Source organism: Athene noctua, chromosome Z, assembly GCF_965140245.1.
Source record: "Athene noctua chromosome Z, bAthNoc1.hap1.1, whole genome shotgun sequence".
NCBI classification, from domain to species: Eukaryota; Metazoa; Chordata; class Aves; order Strigiformes; family Strigidae; genus Athene; species Athene noctua.
In genome coordinates this window covers 12,096,779-12,121,329 of record NC_134077.1, presented here as the reverse complement: position 1 = coordinate 12,121,329, position 24,551 = coordinate 12,096,779, and the positions used below count along the sequence as shown (strand labels likewise).

Below are 24,551 nucleotides of genomic sequence, written 5' to 3'. Positions count from 1 at the left end.
CCCACCCTGCATGCCAGTCACAGGCTGGAGACCTCTTTGTTTAATATCTTTATTGCAAGAACAGAAATATCTACACAAAGCTCTGCACAGCACAGGCATGGCACCAGCTGGGGCAGGCTGCCAGGGCAGCCAGCTCCGCCCTGGCACATGCGGATTGCTTCAGCTCCCTGAACCCTGGCAGGATGCCCAGCTCCCTGCCCCACTCCCCTGCAGCCTGGGGGGGGGACACACCTCCCCTGGGGACATCTCTAGTGGTTCCCCCTGCTCTGCCGCCCACCCCAGGCTGGCTCCATTGTAGTGTTGCCCAGGGCTGGCTTGCAGTGCCAGGGACCCACTCTGGCACTGGGAGCTGCAGGAACAGGGGCATTAGTGGTTCCAAAGGTGGGTTGTGCCCTTCGTGCTCCGGGGCAGAGAAGAGGCTGGCTGGGGTGCTTGGCTCCTGCAGGAAGGGCCACGGTGATCCCCAGCGAGCTCCCAGGGGCTGCCGTGCAGGGGGACAGGGGTCTGGGAGGGAGGGAGGAGCTGCTTAGCTTGAGGCTGGATGCAGGACTACAAGACTGTAGTGATGCAGATGATTCAGTCCCGTAGCCCTTTCTTTAGTAGCTGGAGGCTTCCTACCCACCTGGGAGGAGATCCCAGAGGATCTGCATTCCCACGGTGTGCAGGACATCTCACAGGGAGGGGGCCCCCGTTCAATTCAGGAAGCTGAAGGCAGAAGCAAAGCCGTACGTACCGTGGCAGCGCTACAGTGTAAATGTTAACACATTGGTGTGGATAGTGGTTTCCCTCGAAGGTGGCGGCAGTGACATCTCTATGGGCTGGGGCAGGTCTGGAGCATGCAGGAGGTGTGCTCTGGAGGAGGGAGGATGATGCTGGGGGGCACAGGGCGCTGCCAAGCCTTTATCTGCTCAGCCCCGCACCCAGCACCTTGTTGCTCAGCGGCTCAGGGGTGCCAGCCGAGCCCCACTCATGCTCCATGCTCTTCACGCAGGGCAGGCTGGGGTTGGCCTTCTGCACCACTGAGATCTGGCAGGTCTGCGAGTCGTAGTGGGCCTCACACCAGTCAGGGAAGTCGATGGGGTGCTGGGTGCTGCAGGAGAGGGTATGACACCATCAGCTTCCACTGGTTTGTGCCAGGGGGCTGTTGGCAGGGCCAGGTGGCTTCCTCTGCTGCCAGCCCCCCAGCAGGAGCATCTCCCAGGCCAGTTCGAGCAGGCTGGGCCACAGCTCCCAGCACATCTGTGCATCTCGCTGTGCTAAGACACCCCCAGCCTCTGCTTTGTCTCCCCGACTCACCCTACCACCCTCAACCTGCTGGTGGTCTCCTGCCCAACTCTGGCCCTTGTCCCCCAGGGCCTGGCACCACACAGCCCCCCAGAGCTCTGATGTTTGCTTGGCTGCGTTTGCAGCCACCAGACCCACACGACCTCCTTGCCACTGCGGGCAGTAGCCCACCCCCAGCACTCCTTGGCCCCTCACTCACGTCTCACAGCAGCCCACGCCAATGGGGTGCAGACAGGTGCAGAGCAGGCAGTTGGCGCTCAGCCATGACTCCCCGAGGGAGAACTGCTTTCCTTCGTACTCGCAGGGAGCTGCAAAGAAAATGGTAATGATGAGCACATGTGGGCCTGCATCGGGGCATGTGGCAGCCTCCTTGGCACCCCTGTGCCCTGAAAGAGGGGACAGGGGAGATGTCATGACCTCCCACCCACCCTGTGGTACAGAAGATACTTGGTGGCCTCTCTGCCACCCTGCAGGTATGGGTTGCCCAGGCATCTGACGGGCAATGCTCCCATCCATCCTCTCCTGGCCATGCCCAGTCTCTCCCTGCTACTCCAGGAGCCTAGAGCAGACGCAAGTGGCTCTTGCTTCCCTGGAGGGGGCATATCCAATGCCCCTTGGGGTCGGAGCCTCTCTGCAGCCCTGGAAGGAGGCAGCAGAGGAAAGATGGGCAGTCCTCCTCCCTTTGCTGCCAGTCCTGCACGTTCAGCCCTAGCCGGGCTCCTGCCAGGAGCTCTTCATGGCCCAGTGAGCTGTTTCTCAGCCAGAGCCCTGGGGAGCTGTTCTGTGGTTTATAGACTGCTCCTTCCACTCATCACTGGCCCACAATCACACTCCTGAGCTCGGCACAGTCCCTTCTGCATTCGCAGGCACACAGGGCAGAGCCCCACTGGTCCAGGGAAAGTTGAGGCCTCCTCTTCCCATCGGCCTCTTCCCGTCTCACCTCCCCACTTACCTTTAGCCTGGAAGTAGCATTTGGCCTGAGAGACTGGCAGCTGGAGGAGGAGGGAGAGCAGCAGGCAAAGCCTGCCCCAAGCACACCCCATCTTCTGCACTCGCATGGCTGGGCTTCTTCGCTGAGGTTGCCTTGCTTCTCTATTGCCTTTGCTACTTTCCCTTCTCTTTCTCTCTCTCTTTCTCTCTCTCTCTCTCTCTCTCTCTGCCTTTTTAATGCTATTCCCCTGATCCCAACAAGAGATATTTATAAAGTTCAGCTTTACGACCCTGGCCACCAGCTGTGCCCCACTGGAAAAGTTGTAAAACTCATTTCCTGATTTGAAAGGCATGAAAACAAGAGGTAGGATCAAGATTTTTAACAAGCTGTGAAAAGCTGATTCATGCCCTCCAGAAATGTCTCCAGTTGGAAGCCCCTGCGGGTGCAAGGCTCTGCACCAAGGGGGGATCCAAGGGACCCCAGAGGGGTTGACCTCGGCAGGGTGGTGAGCACACACAGAGCGAGCGCAGGAACCCCTGGCCCCTGACCAGGAGAGCTCCAGGCTCCCCTCTGGTCATGCTGAGCCGGCTCTGATCCTTCACAGCAGCCAAGGTTTTGGGAGCATCTCATCTTGTAGGGACCAGAGAGGCACAGGCATGCTGTTAACAACCAGTGAGGGATGCAATGGCACCATCCTCGGTGGGGATGGAGATGTTCGCACCCAGCCTGGGTAACACAGCATGGCTGTTTCATCCCAGCTCAGGTTGCAGGCATGCCAAGCTTGTGGCCACGCATGGGCTGGGGGTGACAGCAGAGGGTTTTTGGCCAAGAGCTGGCAGTTCAGCAATTGCCACTGATGCAGAGCAAGTGACAAAGGCTCTGCATGAGGCATGACCTAGAGCTTCTCTGAGTGGTGCCCATAAAAGTGGGGCTGTGCCAGTGTACATGCAGCACCCATGAGATGTAGAGCTGAGCAGCCCCTTCCACAGGCTGGAGACTGGCCCCAGCAGAAATAGGCAATAAGAGGAATAAAATCAGGACGTGAAGGTGCACTTGGGCAACAAATGACCTGAGAGGGGAATGAAGGGCTTGGCTGGAAGCAAGAAGCCATGGGAAGATGCCACACCACCCAGGGACATGCCTGTGGTCCACACAGAACCTTACCCAGAGGGGCTGCCTCTGGGTTGCAGTGATAAGACTGTTATCAGCTGGCAAAACAAGGGGATGGGTGGGATGGAGAAGGTCAGAGCCCTGGGAGCCACATGGCCCCCGACAGCTACAAGCAAAGGACTGAATTGCCAAGAGAAATTCACAGCCCTTGTCAGAGGCACTGCCGGCAGCAGGAAACGGGGCTCCGGGGATGGTCCAGCCAGTGGCTTAGCCAGCGTGGGGCCGTGCTGGCAACGAGGCGGCGGCAGTAGCGGTAGCATATGTGGGTCATCTGCCCCTGTGTTAAGCTCCCTATTTTCTGAGAGTTTGGGACAGGTTTACACCCTGACGCGTGAGGCTTAATATCCCTTCCAGAATTTGTGTTGGCATCCGCTATTATAGTTGGATATTTTTGTTATCCACATAAATGCCCAATCCGTCCTTCAATCCTGCTAAATTTTGGCCTGAGCATTTTCCTGTGGCAGCCTAATTAAGCAGGGAGTGAAAAAAAAAAAAAAAAAACAACAAAAACCCCCCCCACACACTTCCTTTTAACCGCTTTGAATTCACCACCTTCAGATTTGAAGGCGTAGTCCCTTCATGTTGTTGCTCTGGGCCCCCTCGCCATCCTGTTGCATCCCCATCTTACATCTTGTGTTCTTACCTCTGAGAGAGCAGCCCCAGCTTTGCATCCCTTCTCCTTCTTGGAGAATTACCCCAGCCCTCTCAGAGTGCTCTGGATGATGTCATGCCCCTCTGGGTGGGGTGGCCAGGTGGCAGCAAGGGTGGGATCAGCTGGAAAAGGCCGATAATAAATCAGAGAAGTTTGGGGCACCCATGAATAAACTGCTGACCACAGGGCTGTGAGCTGGGATGATGAAATGTATCAGTGACAAACAAAACTCACTCTCTGGTGCAGAGTTCTTACTATATAAGGAGGATAAAAGCATTTGTAGCCAGAGCAGTAAGTGAGCATTCCTATTGTGTGTTTGGAAAAAGAAGCCTGACGTGCTGGTAACCACAAAGAAATAATCCACCATGGTTTCATCACTGAGTACAGCAAATGTTAAACAAAAGTGGTGGGTTTTATCTGGAGGCCTCCATGATTTGGCCAGGCTTCCAGAAGGGTGCTGAAAATCTAGGGGGAGAGCATCTCTTGGCCTTGTGGAGGGGCACTGCCCCTGCTCCGTCAGGGACATGGGGAGGCCTTCACAGGATTTCTGTAGCCATTCTAGTTTCCCAGAAAGTGGGTTAAGGCTACCAGCCCACACATGGCCTTTGGGTATTTCATCAAAGCAGTGGGTAAGTGCAGAGGAGGAGTAAAGGGGGTCAGGACACCCATCAGCACGTTGCAGAGGGACCTGGGCAGTGCAGAACCCTCCATGCTGTGGCTGTGCATGGGACAGGCCGGTGGTCACTCACAGCCTGTCAGTTCCGCTCTTCCCTCTACTGGTCGTTCTCCTTTCCCCACTTTTGCATCACTGGGCACTCGCCTGGCCCCAGCACATGCCCCATGGGGTCTGCAGCATTTCAGTCTGGCTCATATAGGAGGGGCCTTGTAGCTTGGAAAGCAGCAACTGAAGTTGGACTCGGTGCTGAAGAGCTTAGGTACCCAAGGGGTGCCATGGCTGGAGGAGCTGACATCCTCTCTGGCTGCACTAACCAGTGCATCCCAGAGGAGGTTTTGCCTTGGAGAGTGAAAGAGGGCAACAGGTTTTGGTGCTCAGATCTTGAAGAGGCAACTGAGACCCAGGGAAGAAAAGCCTTCCTGTAAGTTCAGTCACGGATTTGTCAAGTGGAGGCCAACAGCAGGGACTGACTGCATGTCCAAGCATGTCAGTGAGGAACAGTCACCACCCCTGAGCATCCCGGGACCCCATAGAAGGTTACATCCATGTCTCAGCATCCCCCTGGCAGCACCCCCCTGGCCTGGCTGTCGAATCGTAGCTGCGCCTGAGAAGAGCTGGGTGCTGCACCTCACCGAGGGCTGAGCATTGCTGGCCTCTCCAGCAAAGGTTGGGTGCTCCCTCTGCAGAGCTGCTGTTCAAGCCCCGGGTGCCACAGGATGGCACCCTGGGCATGGGCAGGGGCAAGCAGCCACACCAGTGGGTGCTGGGATGGGGTGGCAACAGCCCACTCCAGCCCCACAGCAGACGTGGGGGTAAGAAATGATGCTGGACAAGTTGCCATCAGCAGGATCCAGGAGTGTTATAAAACCTGAATCTCCTGAGCCTTCAGCTGGGACTGCAGCTGCAGAGCAGGAAGCAAACAGGATCCCGGCTGGCATTGTGAAAGCAAACACCATAAATCCAAGGAAGTGCTACGATTGCTGTTTTAGGCACTGGGGACCTTGGCTCCTGCTCCCCACAAGTGCTTTATTTTCTCTCTAAACAGAAAAAAAAAAAAAAAAACAAAAAAAACCCACCAAAAAACCCATCCCCAACTTATCACTGATCCAAACTTCCCTGGTGCTGCCTCAGGCCCTGGGGTGGCTGTGGGATGTGGGCATCTCTCCTTGCCCAGAGCCTTGAAGATGCTTCAAGTCCCAGAGCCTCCAGAGGACCAGGGCAGAGTGCAGGCAGGGTGCAGGCAGTGGGCAGGTAGATGCTAGCTCTGTGTTATGTCTGCTCACCTGAACACTCCCTGTAATGGTCAGACCCTGGGGAAGGATGAGCAAGGAGGGTCAGAGAGAGCCGGACAACCAGGAACCAGGAAGGGAGACAGAGTGGACAAAGGACCATCCAGGGAATGACAGACAGCTCACTCCATCCTTCATCCCACAGCTGGTAAACCAGATAGGACAGCTCCCAGATGCTGGAAGTACAGGTGGGATCAGTTGACCCCACCAGGACTAAAGCAATGAGAGTGTTGCTCCAAAAAATGGACAAAGCAGAGGGGACATGATGAAAACCTTCATGTCACCTTACCCTGCAGGCTGGCTACCTGCTGGATGGAGCTTGGTGCCACCAGCAGAGCATGGGCTGGGAGGCATGCTGGCATGCCCTGCATCTCCCATAGGTGTCCCATGGGTGCCTTAGCCCACACGCTGACCCTCCTCACAGGGGACAACTGTTCCTAACCCATGAGTTGAGCACAAAGTTTTGCAGGGGCTCTACAAGTCCAGGTGGATTGTGTCTCTGGGTCCCCAGCTGTGGGATAGTGTCTGTGGGTCCCCAGCCGTGGGACAGGGTCTGGTGTGGGATGTCTGCGGGTCCCCAGCCGTGGGACAGGGTCTGCTGTGGGATGTCTGTGGGTCCCCAGCCGTGGGACAGGGTCTGCTGTGGGATGTCTGTGAGTACCCAGCCGTGGGACGGGGTATGCTGTGGGATGGTGTCCGTAGATCCCTGGCCATGGGACAGGCTCTGCCCACCCCAGGCTGGGTGTCTCTTCCCCACAGCTGGTGGCAGACAGGGCTCCACAGCCCAGGCAGCTCCCCGCCATGGCTCCCTCAGGCTCCCTTGTTCTCTTGCCCTCTCTCACACAGTCTCATCCTCCCTTGCTTGCCCCCATGCTCCATCCCTCTCCATCACCCTTTGGCACTCTCCCTGGCCATTTATCCCAGGCCAGGTTTTGGCGCTCGTGGGTTAGCCACCCATCCCCACTGCTCTCGGCCCTGGCAGGGTGCTGGCACCCACCCTGGCACCCCAGCACCCCAGGTACCCCAGAACTCGAGGTCCACTGCAGCCCGTGGCTCTGCCCAGGGTCCCCTCAAGGAAACGTGCCGGGAGGGCGCAGGGTGTTTAGGAAAACAAGCCTTGGCACTTGCTGGCCATCCCGGGAAAATAAAAACATCCGGGCGGGCAGCCACGCAGCGAGTGCGAGAGGCCGGCACTCCATAAATCCCCTGGAGCAGGTGCTTTGTAGTCGGCACAAGGAAATGAGCACATTATTCAGCTCGGCTTAAACCCCCGAAACGTTTCCTGTCCTGTGAGTCAGAAATAACCCTGGGAGATCATTCCTGGGCCATGCAGGAGCTGCACCAGCCAAAAAAGCACCATGAGCCTGTTGGGCCTGGGGACCTGCTGGGGAGGTCAGGGGTCCAGGCACCCCGCGATGGAGGGGACTGCCACGGCAGTGCTGTGACTCTGGTGCTGACCCTGGCTTGTAACTGCTCTGGGATGTGCTGGGAGCCCCTGGGGACTCCCAGACCTGTCCTGGGCACCATGCTTCAATGGGTGCAGGAACAGGGAGAGCCTCAGGAGATACTGGCACCTTCTGGGTCCTGGACAGATCCTACAGATCTTTTCCGGACTTTCTGTGCAATCAGAAAAACAGATCCTCCCTGCACCCTATATCATCCTGGCACCCATATTGTTGGCTGGCACCCATGGGAGCATTCTTGGATGCTACCCTGCTTTAGGGACACCTTACAGGAAAAGTCATGTAAGGCTAGTGGCTTCATGGTGGAAGAGAACATCTGGACATGGGGCCAGGATGCCTCATACCTGGGCTGGGAGTCCCAGAGCAGACAGAGAGGAAAGCAACACAGCAGGTGCCCCCAGCTCGACTCAGGCAACACCCGCCTGAAAGGGGGTCATGGGTGACATGTCCTGTCCTGGTGCCTTGCAAGGACACTCATAGGATCCCACCATGGGTCTGGGGCACGGAGAGGTGTGGGTGCTGGGGATTTCCCCACAGACACATTGGAACAGTTGTTGCCCTGAACCAGGGAGATGACATAGCTCCCACATTAACCATGTTTCTTCCTTTAAAATATTTGCCTCTGCTCCATTTTTTCCACTATTGGCACACAAACCCCAAACCCAAACAAGGAGCCCTTCAGGTTTCCCAGACAGCAGGAGCACAGGACGTGCAAATGTCACCCTGTGTGCCTGCACCCATCCCTGTGGTTTTGCACCCACCCAGCCAAAACTAACCAGACCTTCTGGAGATGTTCCTCTCCAATCTGCTATAGAGTGGCTCCTCCAGCACAGGGAATGGAGAGCCCATCAGGACACTGGCTCCCACTTGGATAGAGATGGGAAGCCTCAGTGGTGCCTTATCCATCCCTGCCCTCTTCCTGTGCCCCACCTTTGAAACTCCATGTACAGCCCCCAGCCTCCAGCTGGATGGAACTGCTGCCCATCCATGCTAGATGTCCCCATGACCCAGTGGCATACATGCCCTGCCATGGCAGTGCCTGGATGACTCCTTCACCTGGCCCTGGCAAAGCCAACCATGTCACAGGCTGAGTACTTGTGGTGCCTGCCACGCTCTTTACAGCCCCCTCCTGAGGCTGACAAGTTCCTGGCCTCACTCTCAGTGCAGAGGTGAACGTGCTTGGCAGGGCCCTGCAGCTCACTAGCTTGTGTTGCTGCATCCCAGGAGGTGAAAAACTTTCTTTAGCAATTAATCATCAGCTTTGGAGACCTGGGGCTTGGTTTCACTCACTGGGAACATGGAAAACAATGGGCATGAGCTCCCTGGGTCAGGTGGGCATGGCTGTGCCCTTGGTGCCCACCATGCTCTTGTCCTCTGTGAGGACCACCAGGGCTACCATGGGCCACCATGGACTGCTGCAGACTGTCACAGACCACCATGGACCACCACAGTTCAGCATAGACCATCATGGATGGCTGTGGACTTCCATGGACCACCACAGTCCACCATGGGCCACCACAAACTGACATGGATCGCCATGGACCACCACAGATTGTCATGGATCATCACAGACCACCATGGACCTCCACAGTCCACCAGAAACTCTCATGAACCACCACAGATTGTCATGGATCACCACAGACCACCACGAACCATCACCGTTCACCATAGACCATCATGGACCTCTGTGGACTGTCATGGACCACCACAGTTCACCATGGACCATCACAAACTGTCATGGATTGTCATGGACCACCATAGACTGTCATGGATCACCATGGATCACCACAGTTCAGCATAGACCTCTGTGGACTGCAGTGGACTGCCACAAACCACCACTGACAGGGACTGTCATGGGCCACCATGGACCACCACAATCCACCACAGACCATCATGGACCCCCATGGACTGTCACACAGACCACCATGGACTCCATGGACCACCACGGACTGCCACAGACTGTCATGGACCACTGCAGACCACCAAGATCAGAGTGCTGGGCACAGCCACGTGCAAAGAAAACTTGTCAGCTCCAAGATGCAGGATGCCAAGCACAGACAGGCTAAAACTCATTGTGAGACTGGGTGATGGGGCAGGTGATATGGAGTTACAGAAACCCTAAAGCACGGTGACCCCCAGCCCCACGTGCCCCAGAGAGCAGGCTGAGCAAGCCTGCCAAGCCCCACGAGACCCAATCCCCACCTTGGCCCCTCACCCCGCATTGCACTTTTGGGGGGGTGCCCTGGTCCGACAAGGGTCGCAGAGCCGGGACAGCCGCCCCGTGTGCCCTCCGGCTGCCCGGGTGTCCGAGCGGCAGCCGGCACAGCCCGGTGGCTTGCAGCGGTGTTTCCCGACTGTGGGGGTGCAGGGTGCGGGGCGTACAGGCAGCGGTGACCGGGCCCCCTCTGCTGGCACACACACGAATACGCGATGTGCCCCGGCACACACGGCCCCCCGCAGGGGCTCCCCACGCACCCCATCCCGCCTGCAGTGAGTCCTCCCTGGGTTGCCCCTACACTCCCTCCAGACTTCTCTGCTTTTTTCCCCCCTCATATCTCTTTTTTTTTTTTTTTTTTTTTTTAAATTTTCCAGGGTCGTTTTCTCTGCTGGCTGCATCCTGCCTGCGGCAGGTCCTGCGAGAGCATCACCACCTCCCAGATGAGCGCCTTGCTGCCTGCTCCCTGCCCACTGCAGGCAGGGAGAGGACAGGTCGGAAAAGGCTTTTCCCCATCAAGACTGCTGCCAACCCCTTTGCCCCCTGCTGCACCCTGGCCTGTGCCACCAGGTGAGCCCAAGGTTTGGCGATGGCACTGCAGCTCAGGACACAAGCCCCGGGGCTGGGCTGTGCAGCGTGGGGGCGCATAGAGGCCACAGGACCTGGCACCATCAGCAGCACCCCGTGAGCTCCTGGCACCAGGGGCCACTCCACAGAGGCTGTGGTCCCTGATGGGACCATCACCAACCCACCGTGCCCAGCCCCGCACCCCACAGGGAAGCCTTTCCAGACCCTTCCAGCTTCTCCTTTCCCACCTATACTCGTTGCCGGTTGGATTTCACTGTCCTGCAGCAGCACCATCCTCCAGCTCAGGCACCGCTGATGGCTCCGTGCCGCAACCAGGCCAGGGTATTTATAGCTGGCAACCCAATCCCCCCAGCTCGGGTGTGCCAGGCTGGGTCAGATGAGCTCCACGACCCCGCGACGGGAAGGACGTGTCACTCATGGCGGGGACACCTGCAGCGAGAGCAAACGTGATTGCCGGCAGCCCTGGCTGCGGAGGGGCCCATGCCGGGGCACCCTGGGGTGCCATGCCCGCAGCTCTGCTCTGCTCTGCTCTGGGCGCCTGCCCCAAAACCCAGGAGGGGACAAGGACCCCCTGCCCGCTGCTCAGTGCGGCGTCCCTCACACACCCCACCCCGCGGGACCTTACAGGACAGCAGTAGCAGGAAGACCCACAGGGTGCTCGTGCAGCCACTGGACTCCCCCCTGCGCTCCCCTCTGTGCCCCACACATGCAAGATGTCCCCCCATATCTCCGATACGTGGGGCAGGGACAGTCAGCACACACCCACACCCCTATTCCCACCTCTCCCCCCAATCCCCCCACCACCACCCCCCACCGCCCGATGGGAGCAGCCAGCAGGCTGGGAATGTGAGGAATGCACCACAGGCACGCTGCCCCCACCAAGCCCCCCCTGCCCCACCGAGGCCCCCGCTGCAAATACAGGGCATCTCTGTTTTCCCCAGGGCTGGGGCAGCCCCCCATGGCAGCCAGGGCAGGCGTCGTCTCGGATCCTTCCCCAAATCCCCAGGGAGGACCGGCAGCCCCCATCTGCCCAGGTTATCCCACCCCCAAGGCGTCCTGGGGGGGTGGATTGTGCAGGGCTTCCTGCCCCAGAACCAGCCCTTGCCCCCCAAAGCCCTCCCCTGTGCTCCACGGGCTGTCCCCCCACCCCCTCTGCTCCCCTCGCAGCCCCCCACCCTCCTATCCCACCACCCCACTGGCCTATGTCCCATAGAACAGGGGTTGGAGACTTGAAACCCACCGTGGTGACATGCCTACTGCCTCCAGCCCCCCGGCATCCCCTGCCCTCAGCCCCCCCTGCTTGCCCACCCCTGCCAGGCCATGTGGGACGGCTCCCCACTCGCACCCTCCGCTGCTGGGGGGATGTCCTGGGTGTCAGGGACATCTGGATCCCCAGGGCACCCTGCTTCTGGGCCCGGCTCCACAGTTTCCCCCCCCGCATCCCAAATCACCAGGGACCACCTGCCCCCAGGGGGGATATCCACACCCAGGGCACTGGATGTCCCCCCGAAGAGGGCACCCAGATCGCGGGCACCCCTAGAGCCCAAGACCTCCCCCGAAATCCCTGGTGGGGACACTCGCACCCAGGACGGCTCCTCCCCTATCAGTTAGCTGCACCCGACAGCCATGTACCTCCTCGGACCCCCCCGCCGGCGGGACACCCCTCTCCAGGGCACCCCTTTGCCAAGGCCCCATCTCACACCCCCCCTGCACCCCACTGCCCAGGGCCTTCCCCAACCCCTGGTGGAGACCCCCAGAATGGGGCATCCCCTCCCCATCCCCCAAGCCAGTGGGACCCCCTAGAACCTGGGTGCTCCCTCCCCAGAACCGAGGCACCCCTTCCTCAACCCCCCACCCACTGGGCACACCCCGAACCCGGATGCTCCCTCCCCAGCCCCCCCTCCCGGACCCCCCAGTACCCAGGCACCCCCTCCTCAATCCCTGCCAATTGGGGGGGGCGGGGGGGGGGGGGCGCACCGAACACACCGAGCCCTCCCCCCGCCCCGGGGAACCCCAGAGCCCCTCCGCTCTACCGGGGACACACAGCCCTCCCCGCCTCCTCCCTCCCCTCCCTCCGCACCGGCGCACCCCTCCCCAGCCCCCCTCTTTGGGACACGGTCCCCGCCCCGCGGTGCCGCCCATCCCCGTGCCGTCCGGTCGGGCGGCGGACGGCGGCAGAGGGCGCTGGCCGGCCCGGGGCGGTGCCGCCGGGGGGAGGGCGGGGAGCGGCGGGGCGGGGGGCGCGGCGGGGCGCAGGAGCCGCGGGCGGCGGCCGGGGCGGAGGAGCCAGCGCGGCCCATGGCTCCGCGGCTGCTGCCGCTGCTGCTGCTGCTGCTGCCGGTGCTGCCCGTGCCGGCGGCGGCGGCGGGAGGGGGGCGGCGGCGAGCGGCGACCCCCGACGGGACGGTCGCCAATCTGACGGTGGCGGTGGTCCTGCCGGAGCGCAACGTGAGCTACGCGTGGGCTTGGCCGCGCGTGGGGCCGGCGCTGAGCCTGGCGCTGGAAGCGCTGGAGCGGGGCGAGCCGCCGCTGCTGCCGCGGCCCTTCTCGGTGCGCGTCGAGTTCATGAGCTCGGAGCTGGAGGGCGCTTGCTCCGAGTACGTGGCACCGCTCAACGCCGTGGACCTGAAGCTCTACCACGACCCCGACGTCCTTTTCGGGCCGGGATGCGTTTACCCCGCCGCTTCCGTGGGGCGCTTCGCCTCGCACTGGCGGCTGCCGCTCATCACCGGCGGGGCGGTGGCGGCGGGTTTCAGCCGCAAACGGGAGCATTACAGCACGACGGTGCGTACCGGACCCTCGGCCCCTAAACTGGGTGCCTTCGTCTCCCACCTCCACGCCCACTTCAACTGGAGCGCCCGCGCCGTCCTCCTCTACGTGGACCGCAAGACCGACGACCGACCCTACTACTTCACCGTCGAGGGGGTCTACCAGGAGCTGCAGGACGGCAGCAACCTCACCGTGCGCCACCACATCTACTCCCCCGACGAGGGCGGCCCCGACACCGCCGTGCACTTCATCAAGGCTAACGGGCGCGGTGCGTGGGGCGGCGCGGCGTGGGGCGGGGGGAGGAGGGCGTGGGACAAGGCTGAGCGCCCGCGGAGAGGAGGGGGGGGGGGCGCGGAGCGGGCTCCCTGCGGGGGAACCGCGCAGGGCTCGGGGAGGAGGTAAAATCCTCCGCGGCGCGCAGCAGGGGGCGGAAGATGCGGTGGGGTCCCTGTAGGGCACAGTGGGGGGGCGGGGGTGCTGTTTGGCACGCGTAGGGTACAGAAAGGGGCTGGGGGTGTGGTGGGACCTGTCTGGGGTGCAGCGAGGGGACTGGGGTCCTGTGGAGCACATACAGGGTACCGCAAGGGGTTAAGGGGGCAGTGGCACCTATCTGGGGTGCAGCAAAGGGATGGGGTCGCAGTGGGACCCACGTAGGATACAGCAAGGGACCAAGAGCACAGTGGCACCCGTGTGGGGCACAGCAAGGGGTCAGGGGGGCAGTGGGACCTGTCTGAGGCACCGCAAGGGTTTAGGGGGGCACTGAGATCCATGCAGGGCACAGAAAGGGGCTAAGAGGGCAGTGAGATCCGTGTGGGGCACAGCAAGGGGATGGGACCCAGTGGGATCCCTGTGGGGCACAGCACCAGGCCACGGAGACAGTGACACCTTTGTGGGGCACCGTGAGGGTCTGAGGACACAGCTGGGACCTGTGTGGGGTGTAGTGAGGGGCCAAGGACACAGTGGGACCCATGTGGGGCACCAACAAGCGGCCAAGGACATGGTGGGACCCGTGTGGGGTGCAGCCAGGGGCTGGCAGAGTGAGACCCGTGTGAGGCACAGCAAGGGGCCAGGGAACAGTGGGACCCATGTGGGACAGAAGGAGGGGCCGGGAGCACAGGGGGACCCGTGTGGGGCATGAGAATGGGCAGAGGTCTCCGTGAGACTTGTGGGGCATGGGGAGGAATGGGCAAAACAGGTTGAATGTAGGGCACAGTGAGGGGTGGGCACATTTTGTCACAGTAGGGCTGGGGGAGCAGCAGGACCAGCATGGGGAAGTGGGTACACAGGGGACAAGGCAGGACCTGAGACCCCCAGGCCACCCCAGTGCCAGTGGGGGGGTCCAGAGTAGGGCGGGGGGGCTCACAGGATTCCCCTCCCTGCCCCCCAGCCTAGTCACCCTGTGCTGGGGGAGAGCCAGGGTGGACCCTCATCTTGGTGAGACGCGTGGTGTGAGTGGCACTGGGGCCACCCCACCGTCTGCATTAGCAGGATTGGGGCCTCCCCGGGGGCAGGCAGGATCCAGCCACCTCCTCGGAGGGTGAAGGTGATGGTGTGGACGTGGCCATCTGAAGGGCAGCACAGGCCGTGGTTACATGCCCCAAGCAGCCTGGTGCTGACATGCTGAGGCCGCTGTGCCATGCTCAGGCAGAGCTCCCCAGCCTGGCACCTGGGTGCCCCAGGCTGTGCCTATCCCTGCTGTGCCCCAGGGATGGGGCTGGGGATGGCCCCACCCTGCCGATGGAGGGATAAATCAATTTGGTGCCTTGTGAGTGCCCCAGGAGAGCGGCTATATTGGGAGTGGGAGGAAATGGAGGGGCTTACAGAGGCAGCTGGAGAGCAAGGGCAGCCTGATGCTCTTTCATTATTGATGAGAGGGATGTATCGATCCTGGAGCCAGCCGCTCCATGATGCTTCTTAATGGATCCTGAGATGCTGTGTCATTAAGAAGGACATCAAGCTGGGATGAGTGGAGCCAGATGGGCCAACAGGAGACGTGGCCAAGGCTGTGTGGGACCAGGCTGGGGGTGTGTGGCTGGGGCACCTTAGGGTGCTGGACTGGGGTCACTTCACTAAAGCTGGACTGACTGATGCCAGTGGGGCTGTGTCCATGGGGCTGGGCATCCAGTGGCGGGCTGCAGGAGCTGAGCAGCTTGCGGCTGCCTCTCTCATTTGCTTGGCTAAGGGGCTGGGATGGAGGTCCCTTGTGTGTGCTGTCACCAGCTATGGGGTGTAGAGATTTGCATGGGGCAGGGGCAAAGGGCTGTGCAGGGAAAAAGGCTAAAATCAGCGAGTCCCATCAACATTTCCGGCCTTGTGTCGTAAATCACCTCGATGGGAATCGATCCCTCCTGGTGCAGGCAGGGGGTCATGTCTGCTGGGGGAGGCAGCCAGGCGTGGGCAGAGACCTGGGAGCCCTCTGAGCCGGGATGTCGTGGGGTCTGGGCCCCTCTGGTGACACCCCAGAGGTGGGGGCAGAGTGTGGGGCTGGGTGCTTGGCCCCACAGGGATGGGTGCTCAGGGCTGTGATGCTGATGTTAGGTGCTTTCCTAACCCGGGGGTATGGGGCAGGGAGTGGGGACCCTGCAGGCTGTGCCAGGGTGCCCACCTCTGCCTGGCATGGCATGAAGAGGGAAGCAGGATCTTCAGTCACAGCCACATCCATGTCCATGCCCTACAATGACACCAAATGTCATCCCTCTTGGCGTCACCTCCCTTCTCCCAGGTGATGTTCAGGGGTTTGGTAAACCTTCCCTGGGGAAAGCTGCTTCCCTGCCCCACCGTGTGACTCCAACACTGCTCATCCCCAATGTTCATGGCTCTAAAGAGTGGGCACGCGGGGATGTGGGTGCATCGCCCTGTCGTGTGTATCCATCTTGCACTTCTCATTGCCCCTCTCACTGGTGTCTGGGTGACGTGCAGGGCCCCACGTCTCTCCTGCCACTTGCAAAAGCACTGATACAATTAGAGCTGTGGTTGAGGGAATTACCAGAGCATCTGCCTGCAAAGCCCAGGTCCCCTGCCTGGGGAGATGGCTGGGTGCTGCCGCTGGGAGGGGAGTGCGTTTGGTCCTCACGGCCACAATACCCCTGGGCGCGGGACAGCTGCTTGGCCAGGGCAAAGGTCTCTTTGCTGCAGTGCCTGGTGCTGGTGGGGCTGGTCAAAACTGCGATTTGCAGGGATTTGCTGCCTGAAATCAGGATTCGCCCTCAGTTTAGGGTTATCTTTCATCACTCAGGGCTCAGGCACTGTCCTGCCACACCATCTGCAGGCGCAGGGTCCTGCCCATCCCCTGGGGCTGTGCACTCTGCCTCCTTAAATAAATGTCTGGGGGCTGCATGGACCTCATTCCCCTTGGCTTGGTGATGCTGAGGCTGCCTTTGGCCATTCGCTGACCCCTCAGGGGGCGCATGAGCAGGCATGGGTGCTGCAGGCCAGGCAGGAGGCTGCCAGCTGGAGGCAGCTGCCAGTGTCATGGAGAGCTTTGACCCTTCCCTTCTGCACGGCTCCTGCGACATGTCCCCGGGGAGCCATCCAGGCGCCATCGATCCCCTTGCTCGGTGGCCTTTGACCAGGCGTGCTTTTGCTGCCGCCGCCGCGGGGGCCGGCTGCGCGGGATGTCCCACCATCTGTCACCAGCTGTTGTGGCTCCCCAGCCTGTGTGGTGCCGCGGGCTGCCTTGTCCTGGCGCCTGCGATGGGGTGGGGAGGGTCCTGTACTGTGTCCCCATGGAGGGACCCTCAGCTTCTGTGTGCCTGGGAGATGCTGATCTGCCCATCCTGGCCTAGAAATTTGGGGACGACACATTTCTGGGTGTGAGACTAGTGAAGCGGGGAAGCCAAGAGTGTTTATTTGAGGTATTGCAGCACTCAGCAGGAAACCATTTCAGACCCTGAAATGGGCTTTTGCTCATGCACAGCCCAAGCTGCTTCGATTCCCCTCTCCCCCATGCCCAGGAGCAGCTCCCCACGTCACTGTGGGTTCCCCAGGGTGGCTGTGCTGCATTTCTTCTCCCACCCATGGGCTGCCTCTCTGCCCCTGTGGGTGACCCTGTCAGCCCTCCTGCCTGCATGGCTGGGTGCCCTCCAGAGCAGGGACCCCATCCCAGGTCAGGGGCTTCCTTGCTGTCCCCAGCCCTCTCCCGGTGCTCCAGATCCGGCTGTGGTTCTGGGCCCCATGCAGAAGGGCTGTGCACTGGGGCCAGTGCCCGAGCGTGACATTCCTCCAGCACCCGCCGCCGCCGCCGCCTCCTCCGTTGCTCAATCCCGGGTTCCCAGCCAGGCTGGCGGGAGCAGGGGCCCTGGTTTTCCGGGGGGAGGGAGGAGGCAGTGGCAGGATCCTCAGCAAGGGCAAGGAGGGCCCCTGCTCGGGGGGGTTTCGGACACTCTCAGGCGCCCGTCCCCACAGCCTGTGGTGCTCTGTGCCAGCCCCACTCCAGCCCCACACAGCATGCCGGGTGGGCATCCCATCTGAGCTGGAAAATCTCCAGGCAGCAGTTGGGAGCACACAGGGCGGCCAGACGGGGCCCGGGCACCCCCTTGCCGTGTGGGTCGCACCAGCGAGATGCTCTGTTTCCAATTAACGCCAGCGGCCGCCGAAGGTGCTGGAATCCGGGAACCTGCGCATTCCTGCCACAGGGCCGGCCAGCCGCGAACCCAAACATGGGCTTGTCCCATTCCCCAGCCTGGGTTCCCCAGGGGCCTCTGGCGCACGGCCTCGATGCTTCTCCTGGCCCTCCCGGCCCGTGGCTGGGGCTGTTGGGGAGCAGCTCGGGAAGATGCTGGGGAAGACCTCCCATGGGTGGCTTTTGCTGGAGCAGGGCATGCATGGATGCTAGAGCAGGGCGCGTGGAGTCTGTGCGTGGGGTGTCTGCCTCATATGTTGGAGCAAGGTTCCCCTGTTCTCCTCTACCCCTTCAGCCCAGGATGGTTGATGTGGCAAGAGCAGGTCAGGGACAGTGAGGGCCGTGGGGCTGAGTGGACTCTGTGGCATGACAAGGTGGTGAGCCAAGCACTGCCCCATCTGCCTGCTCTGTCCTCCCCGCAGCCACTGACTGTGCCCCTGGGGTTGCTGTGCCCCATCGCCCCAAGGGAAAGCAGCCCTCCCCACACCTGGGTGGGGTGCCCTGGGGTGGGGTGGCATCTCCCACCTGACGCCCGACGTCTCGCCGGTAGTGGTGTATCTCTGCGGGCCGCCGGAGATGCTGCAGCAGATCATGCAGCTGGCACAGCGGGAGAACCTCACCAATGGCGACTATGTCTTCTTCTACCTGGACGTCTTCGGGGAGAGCCTGCGGGGCGACTCTTCCCATGACCCATTCAAGCCCTGGCAGCAGAGCCCGGGACAGGACTCAGGGCTGCGTGAGGCTTTCCAGGTGAGCTGTGCCTGCCTGCCTGGCGATGGGGACCTCCTCAGCCTGACCCCGTTGTGTGATCCGAGGTGTTGTGCTTGGTTGCAGATGGTACTGGTGATCACCTACTATGAGCCCCAAAACCCTGAGTACCAGCACTTCCAAACCCAGCTCATCCTGCGAGCTAAGCAGAAATTTGGGGTGCAGCTCAACTACTCCCTGGTGAGTGAGTCCCTCTGTGTGATGGGGTGGTGGGGACCCTCTGCACCGGGCTGTGGCACCTCACCAGGATGCAGGGGGTGGGACATGGCCACAAGCAACGCCAGAGGGGCTGTCTCTGGTGGGAACAGCCACAGGCACTGCCATCCCTGCAGAGTGTGTGTTGGCCTCGGTGTGGGGTTAGGGGCCCATGGGTGGGTGCATGGCCCTGGTGTGGGGGTCCTGGGGCCGGATTGCTCCTGTGCACGTGGCTGTGGGTGTGCTGAGGTTCCCCCTGGCAGATGAACCTGGTGGCGGGGTGTTTCTATGATGGGATGCTGCTGTACGCCATGGTGCTGAATGAGACCCTGCGGGAGGGCGGCTCCAAGAAAAATGCCACCCACATCATCGAGAAGATGCGGGACCGCAAGTTCCAAGGTAATGGTGGGACAGGGGCAGCTGGGTGCTGCAGGGGCAGTGGAACCTGGTCCCTGTCCCACCTGGGTCTTGCTTCTTCCCGCAGGGGTGACGGGGCTGGTGAGCATGGACAGCAATAATGACCGGGACACTGACTTCAACCTATGGGCCATGAGTGACCCTGAGAGTGGGCAATATGAGGTGGGAGCTGGCACTGGGGTCCTGCTGGCAGCTGGGGATGGGGTATGGGATGCTGGGGGCTGGGGGGGGCTCAGCTCTCTCTGCCACAGGTGGTGGGACACTACTCGGGTGTGGAGAAGCAGATCCACTGGCTGGGACGACCCATCCCCTGGGTGAAGGGGGCCCCCCCCTTGGATAACCCACCCTGCGTCTTTGATGTGGATGACCCCTCCTGCGATAAAAGTGGGTGTTCTGGTCCCCACATCCCTTGGTCCCCAGCACCTTTCCATGTGGGTGCATGGCAGCCTGGTACCTGTGGCCAGCTGGCCACGCTGACATCCCCTCCTGCCTGCAGCCCCCCTCTCCATGCTGGCTATCGTGGCTTTGGGCACCGGCCTCACCTTCGTTATGTTTGGAATCTCCAGCTTCCTCATCTTCAGGTCAGTTGGGGCTGGAGGAGCCTGTGCCTGGGCACCAGGCACCCCTCAGCCTGGTCAGGGGGCAGGCAGTGCAAGGGGAATGGGGGCCTGACCCCCATGTGCCCCCCAGGAAGCTGATGCTGGAGAAGGAGCTTGCCAGCATGCTCTGGAGGATCCGCTGGGATGAGCTGCAATTCGGGAGTCCTGAGCGGTACCATAAGGCAGCAGGCAGCCGGCTCACCCTGTCCCTGGTGAGAACTGCCAGCCTGAGGGTACCACCCTCCTCCTGCCCCTGCCCCTGTGCTGCATGACACTCCTCCCCTGTTGATCCCCTACGTGGCCCTCCATCCCCTACAGAGCCACAGCCCCACACAGCACTACACAGCTCCCCATCCCCAGTAGAGCCACACTTTATCCATCCCCTGCATCCCCTGCAGCACACCATACCTCATCCTAGAGCCTTCGCCCTCCCTACAGAGCATGCAGATCTTGTCCTGACCCTTCAGAGCTTGTCCTGCACCATCCCCTGCACAGCCCTGGGTATCCCTGCCCTGCTCCATTGGTGTCTGTCACTCTCCGCACCAGGGTCCCCATCCTTAACCCCTTCCTTCCCTGCAGCGTGGCTCCAGCTACGGCTCCCTGATGACCACCCACGGCAAGTACCAGATCTTTGCCAACACGGGCCACTTCAAGGTCAGTGCAGCAGTCAGGGAGCTGAGCTCTCTTCCTGAAATCCCCCTGCCTTGTTGGAGTGCTCCCCCTTGGCTTCACCCCAGCCGTACAGAATGCTGGCACCTTCCTCCCCTCCCCAAATCTGCCTGATGTGTGCTGAGCTCTTCCCTCTGCCTGGCACCCCAGGGCAACGTGGTGGCCATCAAGCACATCAACAAGAAGCGCATCGAGCTGACGCGACAGGTGCTCTTCGAGCTGAAGCATGTAGGTTTGGGGTCTGGACTGGGGTGGGCACCTTCTTGGGGGTGCAGGGACTGGTCCTAGCAGGGGGGTTGCTGGTGAGAGCAGCAGTCTGTCCCCTCTGAGCTCAAGCCCATCTCGGCTCCATTTCCACCTCCAGATGCGGGACATCCAGTTCAACCACCTGACCCGCTTCATCGGGGCGTGCATCGACCCTCCCAACATCTGCATCATCACCGAGTACTGCCCGCGGGGCAGTCTGCAGGTAGGGGGGCTTGGGGGCACCAGGGGTGACACTTAGACATTCCTGGGGACCTGGCTGGGCTGGGTGCTGAAGACAGGACTCTAGATGCTGGTGGCCACCCAAACCCCAGATGACTCGCAGCAGAGCTGCCCAAGCAGGCATCAGAAGCTGGTGGAAGGGGGGGGGGGGGGGGGGGGGTGCTGCAGAGCCCCCCCGCAGCTGGGTGCTTGGTAAGGCTGGTGCTGATGCCACCATTCCCTGGGTGCTTGGCGGGATCCACTCAATATCCTGCCTCAGGATGTCCTGGAGAATGAGAGCATCAACCTGGACTGGATGTTTCGCTACTCCCTCATCAACGACATCGTCAAGGTACCCAAGCAAGGGGCACGAGGGGCTGGGGGAGGTGCCTGAGAGATGTCCAGCTTCACCATGTCCATCCGTCCCAGGGAATGGCCTTCCTGCACAACAGCATCATTGGCCACCACGGCAGCCTCAAGTCATCCAACTGCGTGGTGGACAGCCGCTTCGTGCTGAAGATCACCGACTACGGGCTGGCCAGCTTCCGCTCACCCTGCGACGGCGAGGACACACATGCCCTCTATGCCAGTGAGTGCCTGCTCAGGGGCACCGGGGGATGGGGTGGCTCTGCCTCACCACCCCATGGCCGTGTCCCACCAGAGAAGCTGTGGACAGCCCCGGAGCTGCTGCAGAAGGGGCGGCTGCCCACCCCGGGCATGCAGAAAGCTGATGTCTACAGCTTTGGCATCATCGTGCAGGAGGTCGCCCTGCGCAACGGACCTTTCTACATCGAGGGGATGGACCTGAGCCCCAAAGGTGAGTGTGGAGGGCAGGGAGGGTGATCCTGTCCCTACAGGGATGGTCCAGTGCTCACCATTGGCCACCCCCTGCAGAGATAGTGCAGAAGGTGCGTAACAGCCAGAAGCCCTTCTTCCGTCCCTCCATCGACATCGGGGTGCACAGCGAGGAGCTGGCAGTGCTGATGGAGCGCTGCTGGGCGCAGGAGCCAGCCGAGCGCCCTGACTTCAGCCAGATCAAGGTCTTTATCCGCAGATTCAACAAGTGAGTGGCTGGCGAGTGGGGAGGGTGGCTCTGGGCGGGAGCAGGGACAGCCATGGGGGCAGTGGTGGGGGGGCACCTCTTCCCGCGGTGTCAGCTGCCTGCACCCTGGCAGGGAGGGCAGCACCAGCATTCTGGACAACTTGCTGTCACGCATGGAGCAGTATGCCAACAACCTGGAGAAGCTGGTGGAGGAACGGACACAGGCCTACCTGGAGGAGAAGCGCAAGGCAGAGAACCTCCTCTACCAGATTCTGCCCCAGTGAGAGGGGGAGAGATGGGAGCATGTGGGTCTGGGGGTTGGCATGGGGTCAGCATGCACCCACTGTTGTGCAAGCATGGGGTCCCTTGCAAGCTCTCCATGCTGGTGCAGGGCATGGGACACAGGGGGAGCAGGACATTTGGGGTGGGAGCCCACCACCATCCCCCCTGTCCTCACCAGCTCTGTGGCGGAGCAGCTGAAGCGTGGGGAGACGGTGCGGGCTGAGGCTTTCGACAGCGTCACCATCTACTTCAGTGACATCGTGGGCTTCACTGCTCTCTCAGCAGAGAGCACGCCCATGCAGGTGAGAGCAGGGCTGGGGGGCTACCCCCTCTGTGGGGCTGGCAGCAGGGTTCGTACCCTGGGGCTGGGGGGACATGCCTGCTCCCAGCCCCACAACCTTTCCTCCATCCAGGTCGTGACGCTGCTGAATGATCTTTACACTTGCTTTGATGCCATCATCGACAATTTTGATGTCTACAAGGTGAGGGGGTGGGTGAGCAAGTGCAGCCTCCCAAAGTGAGGGTGGACAGCGAGGAGCCTGGGGTGTACCTGCTCCCCTGACCCTGCAGGTGGAGACCATTGGGGATGCCTACATGGTGGTGTCGGGGCTGCCGGTGCGCAACGGGAAGCTGCATGCCCGTGAGATCGTCCGTATGGCCCTGGCCCTGCTCGAGGCCGTCAAAACCTTCAAGATCCGGCACCGGCCCAATGACCAGCTCCACCTGCGCATCGGCATACACACTGGTGAGCCCTGACGCTGGCCAGCACCGTGGCTGGGGGATGCTCGCCTGCGCACCCGCCCTACAGCAGCCCCGGGCATCTCTGTGCCCACAGGTCCTGTGTGCGCTGGAGTCGTGGGTCTGAAGATGCCACGGTACTGCCTGTTCGGGGACACGGTGAACACTGCGTCCCGCATGGAGTCCAACGGCCAGGGTGAGCCATGGGGCTAGCAGCTGGGGTCTGGTCTGGTGCCACAGGTCATGCCCCATTCCTGGACCCACCCATGTCCTTTTTGCTCCTCTGTGCCACCCAGCCCTGAAGATCCACGTCTCATCTACCACCAAGGAGGTTCTGGATGAGTTTGGCTGCTTTGAGCTGGAGCTGCGCGGGGATGTGGAGATGAAGGTGAGGGCATGGGGACCTTGGTGGGGTGCCAGCCCTTCTTGCCACAGGGGCAGGCACATGATGGGTGGGTGTGTTGGGACTGGAAACCCTTGTCCCCTTTGGTGCTGGGGATGGCACTCAGGGAGCAGCACCAGGGGCGGGGAGGGTCTCAACACCCCCCTCTGCACCCCAGGGCAAGGGGAAGATGCGGACGTACTGGCTGCTGGGTGAGAGGAAAGACTCCAAAGTCATCTGATCCCGGCGGCTGTGGCAGAGTCCCCATCCCCAGTGGGGCCACCATGCTTCCCAGCGCCTGGCACCCCAGGATGCACCGGCACCCCCCTTGTCACTGCAGCTCTACCTGCCCTTCCCCCCCCCCCCCCGCCCCTGCCCCCCTGCTTCAGCAGGGCTTGGGCACGGGGGGCCAGCGGCCATGGCACCGCCTGACCCCCTCCATCGGCACCAGCAACGCCCACCTCCCCCCACAGCCTCTGCTGGAGGGGGGGAAGTCTGGCCCCAATCCAGCCTGTGGGGGACCCCCTATCTCCCAACTCTTTGGGGTCCTGCTGCCCCTGCCCTCTTCCCCCATGGCTCAGCTGGCTCTGAGCTGTTCCCGGGGCCTGGCTGCCCCGCAGGGCACTTTGCCATTTCTTCTCAGTACCTGTCCCCTGGCAGTTGTGCCCATGTCACCCCCTCCCTGGAGCAGGAGGGAAATGGGGGCTCCTGCCAGGACTGACCCCTTGGCCGGGACAGGCTTCAGTGCTGTGGCTCCCCCCCTCCCCAGTCTCCCCTTCCCCTGTATATAGCCCCACCGGGTCATGTAAATACCCCCCCTCCCCAGGTGTAAATATAGGAATCGCTGCAAACTATTTTGTTGAAATACAAACTTCCCCAAATCCCTCCGTTCCGACCTCTGCTTTGCTCTGCCCTGGAGCGCCAAGTGGGGTGGGGAGCTGTGGGGAAGGACCCCAACATCGAGCTCAGCCTGGGTGGGGGACGGCTGCCTGGAGCATCCCAGAGCATTGTACCGCAGGGGTCTGGCTGCGGCGTGGGGTGGGAGTGCAAGCACGGGGAGCCAGCAGTGGCTGGTGAGGGCTTGGGGCGGTGCTGGGAAGGCAGGGCCGCCACGGCAGGGTTTGCTTTGGCGTGAGGACTGCGGTGCGTTCCTCTGAGCTCATGCTCTGGCCACGCCGCTGCCTCTTACTGGAAGCCACCTGTGCCTGGGGACGGGGGGCCGCAAGTCACCCACTGCGGGCACTGGGAGAGAGCATGTCCCAGGGGATGGGGCTGTGCCAGCGGTTCTCCTTCCCTGCCCAAGGAAGGAGGCTTGGGGCCCTGGCATGTTTTGGGG

At 61.6% G+C, this 24,551-nt stretch overlaps 2 protein-coding genes across 3 annotated transcripts; one reads left to right on the top strand and one right to left on the bottom strand.

Moving 5' to 3' along the window:
* Positions 1–90: 90 nt before the first annotated feature.
* MSMP (microseminoprotein, prostate associated) lies at positions 91–13,235 on the bottom strand. The gene is made up of 4 exons (XM_074932046.1): positions 13,101–13,235; positions 10,496–10,697; positions 1,484–1,592; positions 91–1,090 (listed from the first exon to the last, which is right to left on the bottom strand). Exons 2-4 carry the CDS (start codon positions 10,539–10,541, stop codon positions 901–903), a joined length of 345 nt encoding a protein of 114 aa, XP_074788147.1. The 5' UTR covers positions 10,542–10,697; positions 13,101–13,235; the 3' UTR covers positions 91–900.
* On the top strand, positions 12,530–24,087 carry NPR2 (natriuretic peptide receptor 2). Of its 2 annotated transcripts, none has more exons than XM_074932043.1 (22): positions 12,530–13,305; positions 18,209–18,408; positions 18,493–18,606; positions 18,885–19,020; positions 19,106–19,200; positions 19,290–19,422; positions 19,535–19,619; positions 19,729–19,849; positions 20,217–20,291; positions 20,457–20,534; positions 20,671–20,775; positions 21,052–21,123; positions 21,201–21,360; positions 21,433–21,588; positions 21,666–21,834; positions 21,947–22,093; positions 22,274–22,397; positions 22,509–22,577; positions 22,666–22,840; positions 22,931–23,029; positions 23,130–23,221; positions 23,394–24,087. In XM_074932043.1, exons 1-22 carry the CDS (start codon positions 12,567–12,569, stop codon positions 23,454–23,456), a joined length of 3,207 nt encoding a protein of 1,068 aa, XP_074788144.1. In that variant the 5' UTR covers positions 12,530–12,566; the 3' UTR covers positions 23,457–24,087. The 2 variants fall into 2 exon arrangements, with proteins under 2 accessions (XP_074788144.1, XP_074788146.1); XM_074932045.1 differs by having other exon boundaries at positions 19,720–19,849.
* The last annotated feature ends 464 nt before the right edge of the window (positions 24,088–24,551 follow it).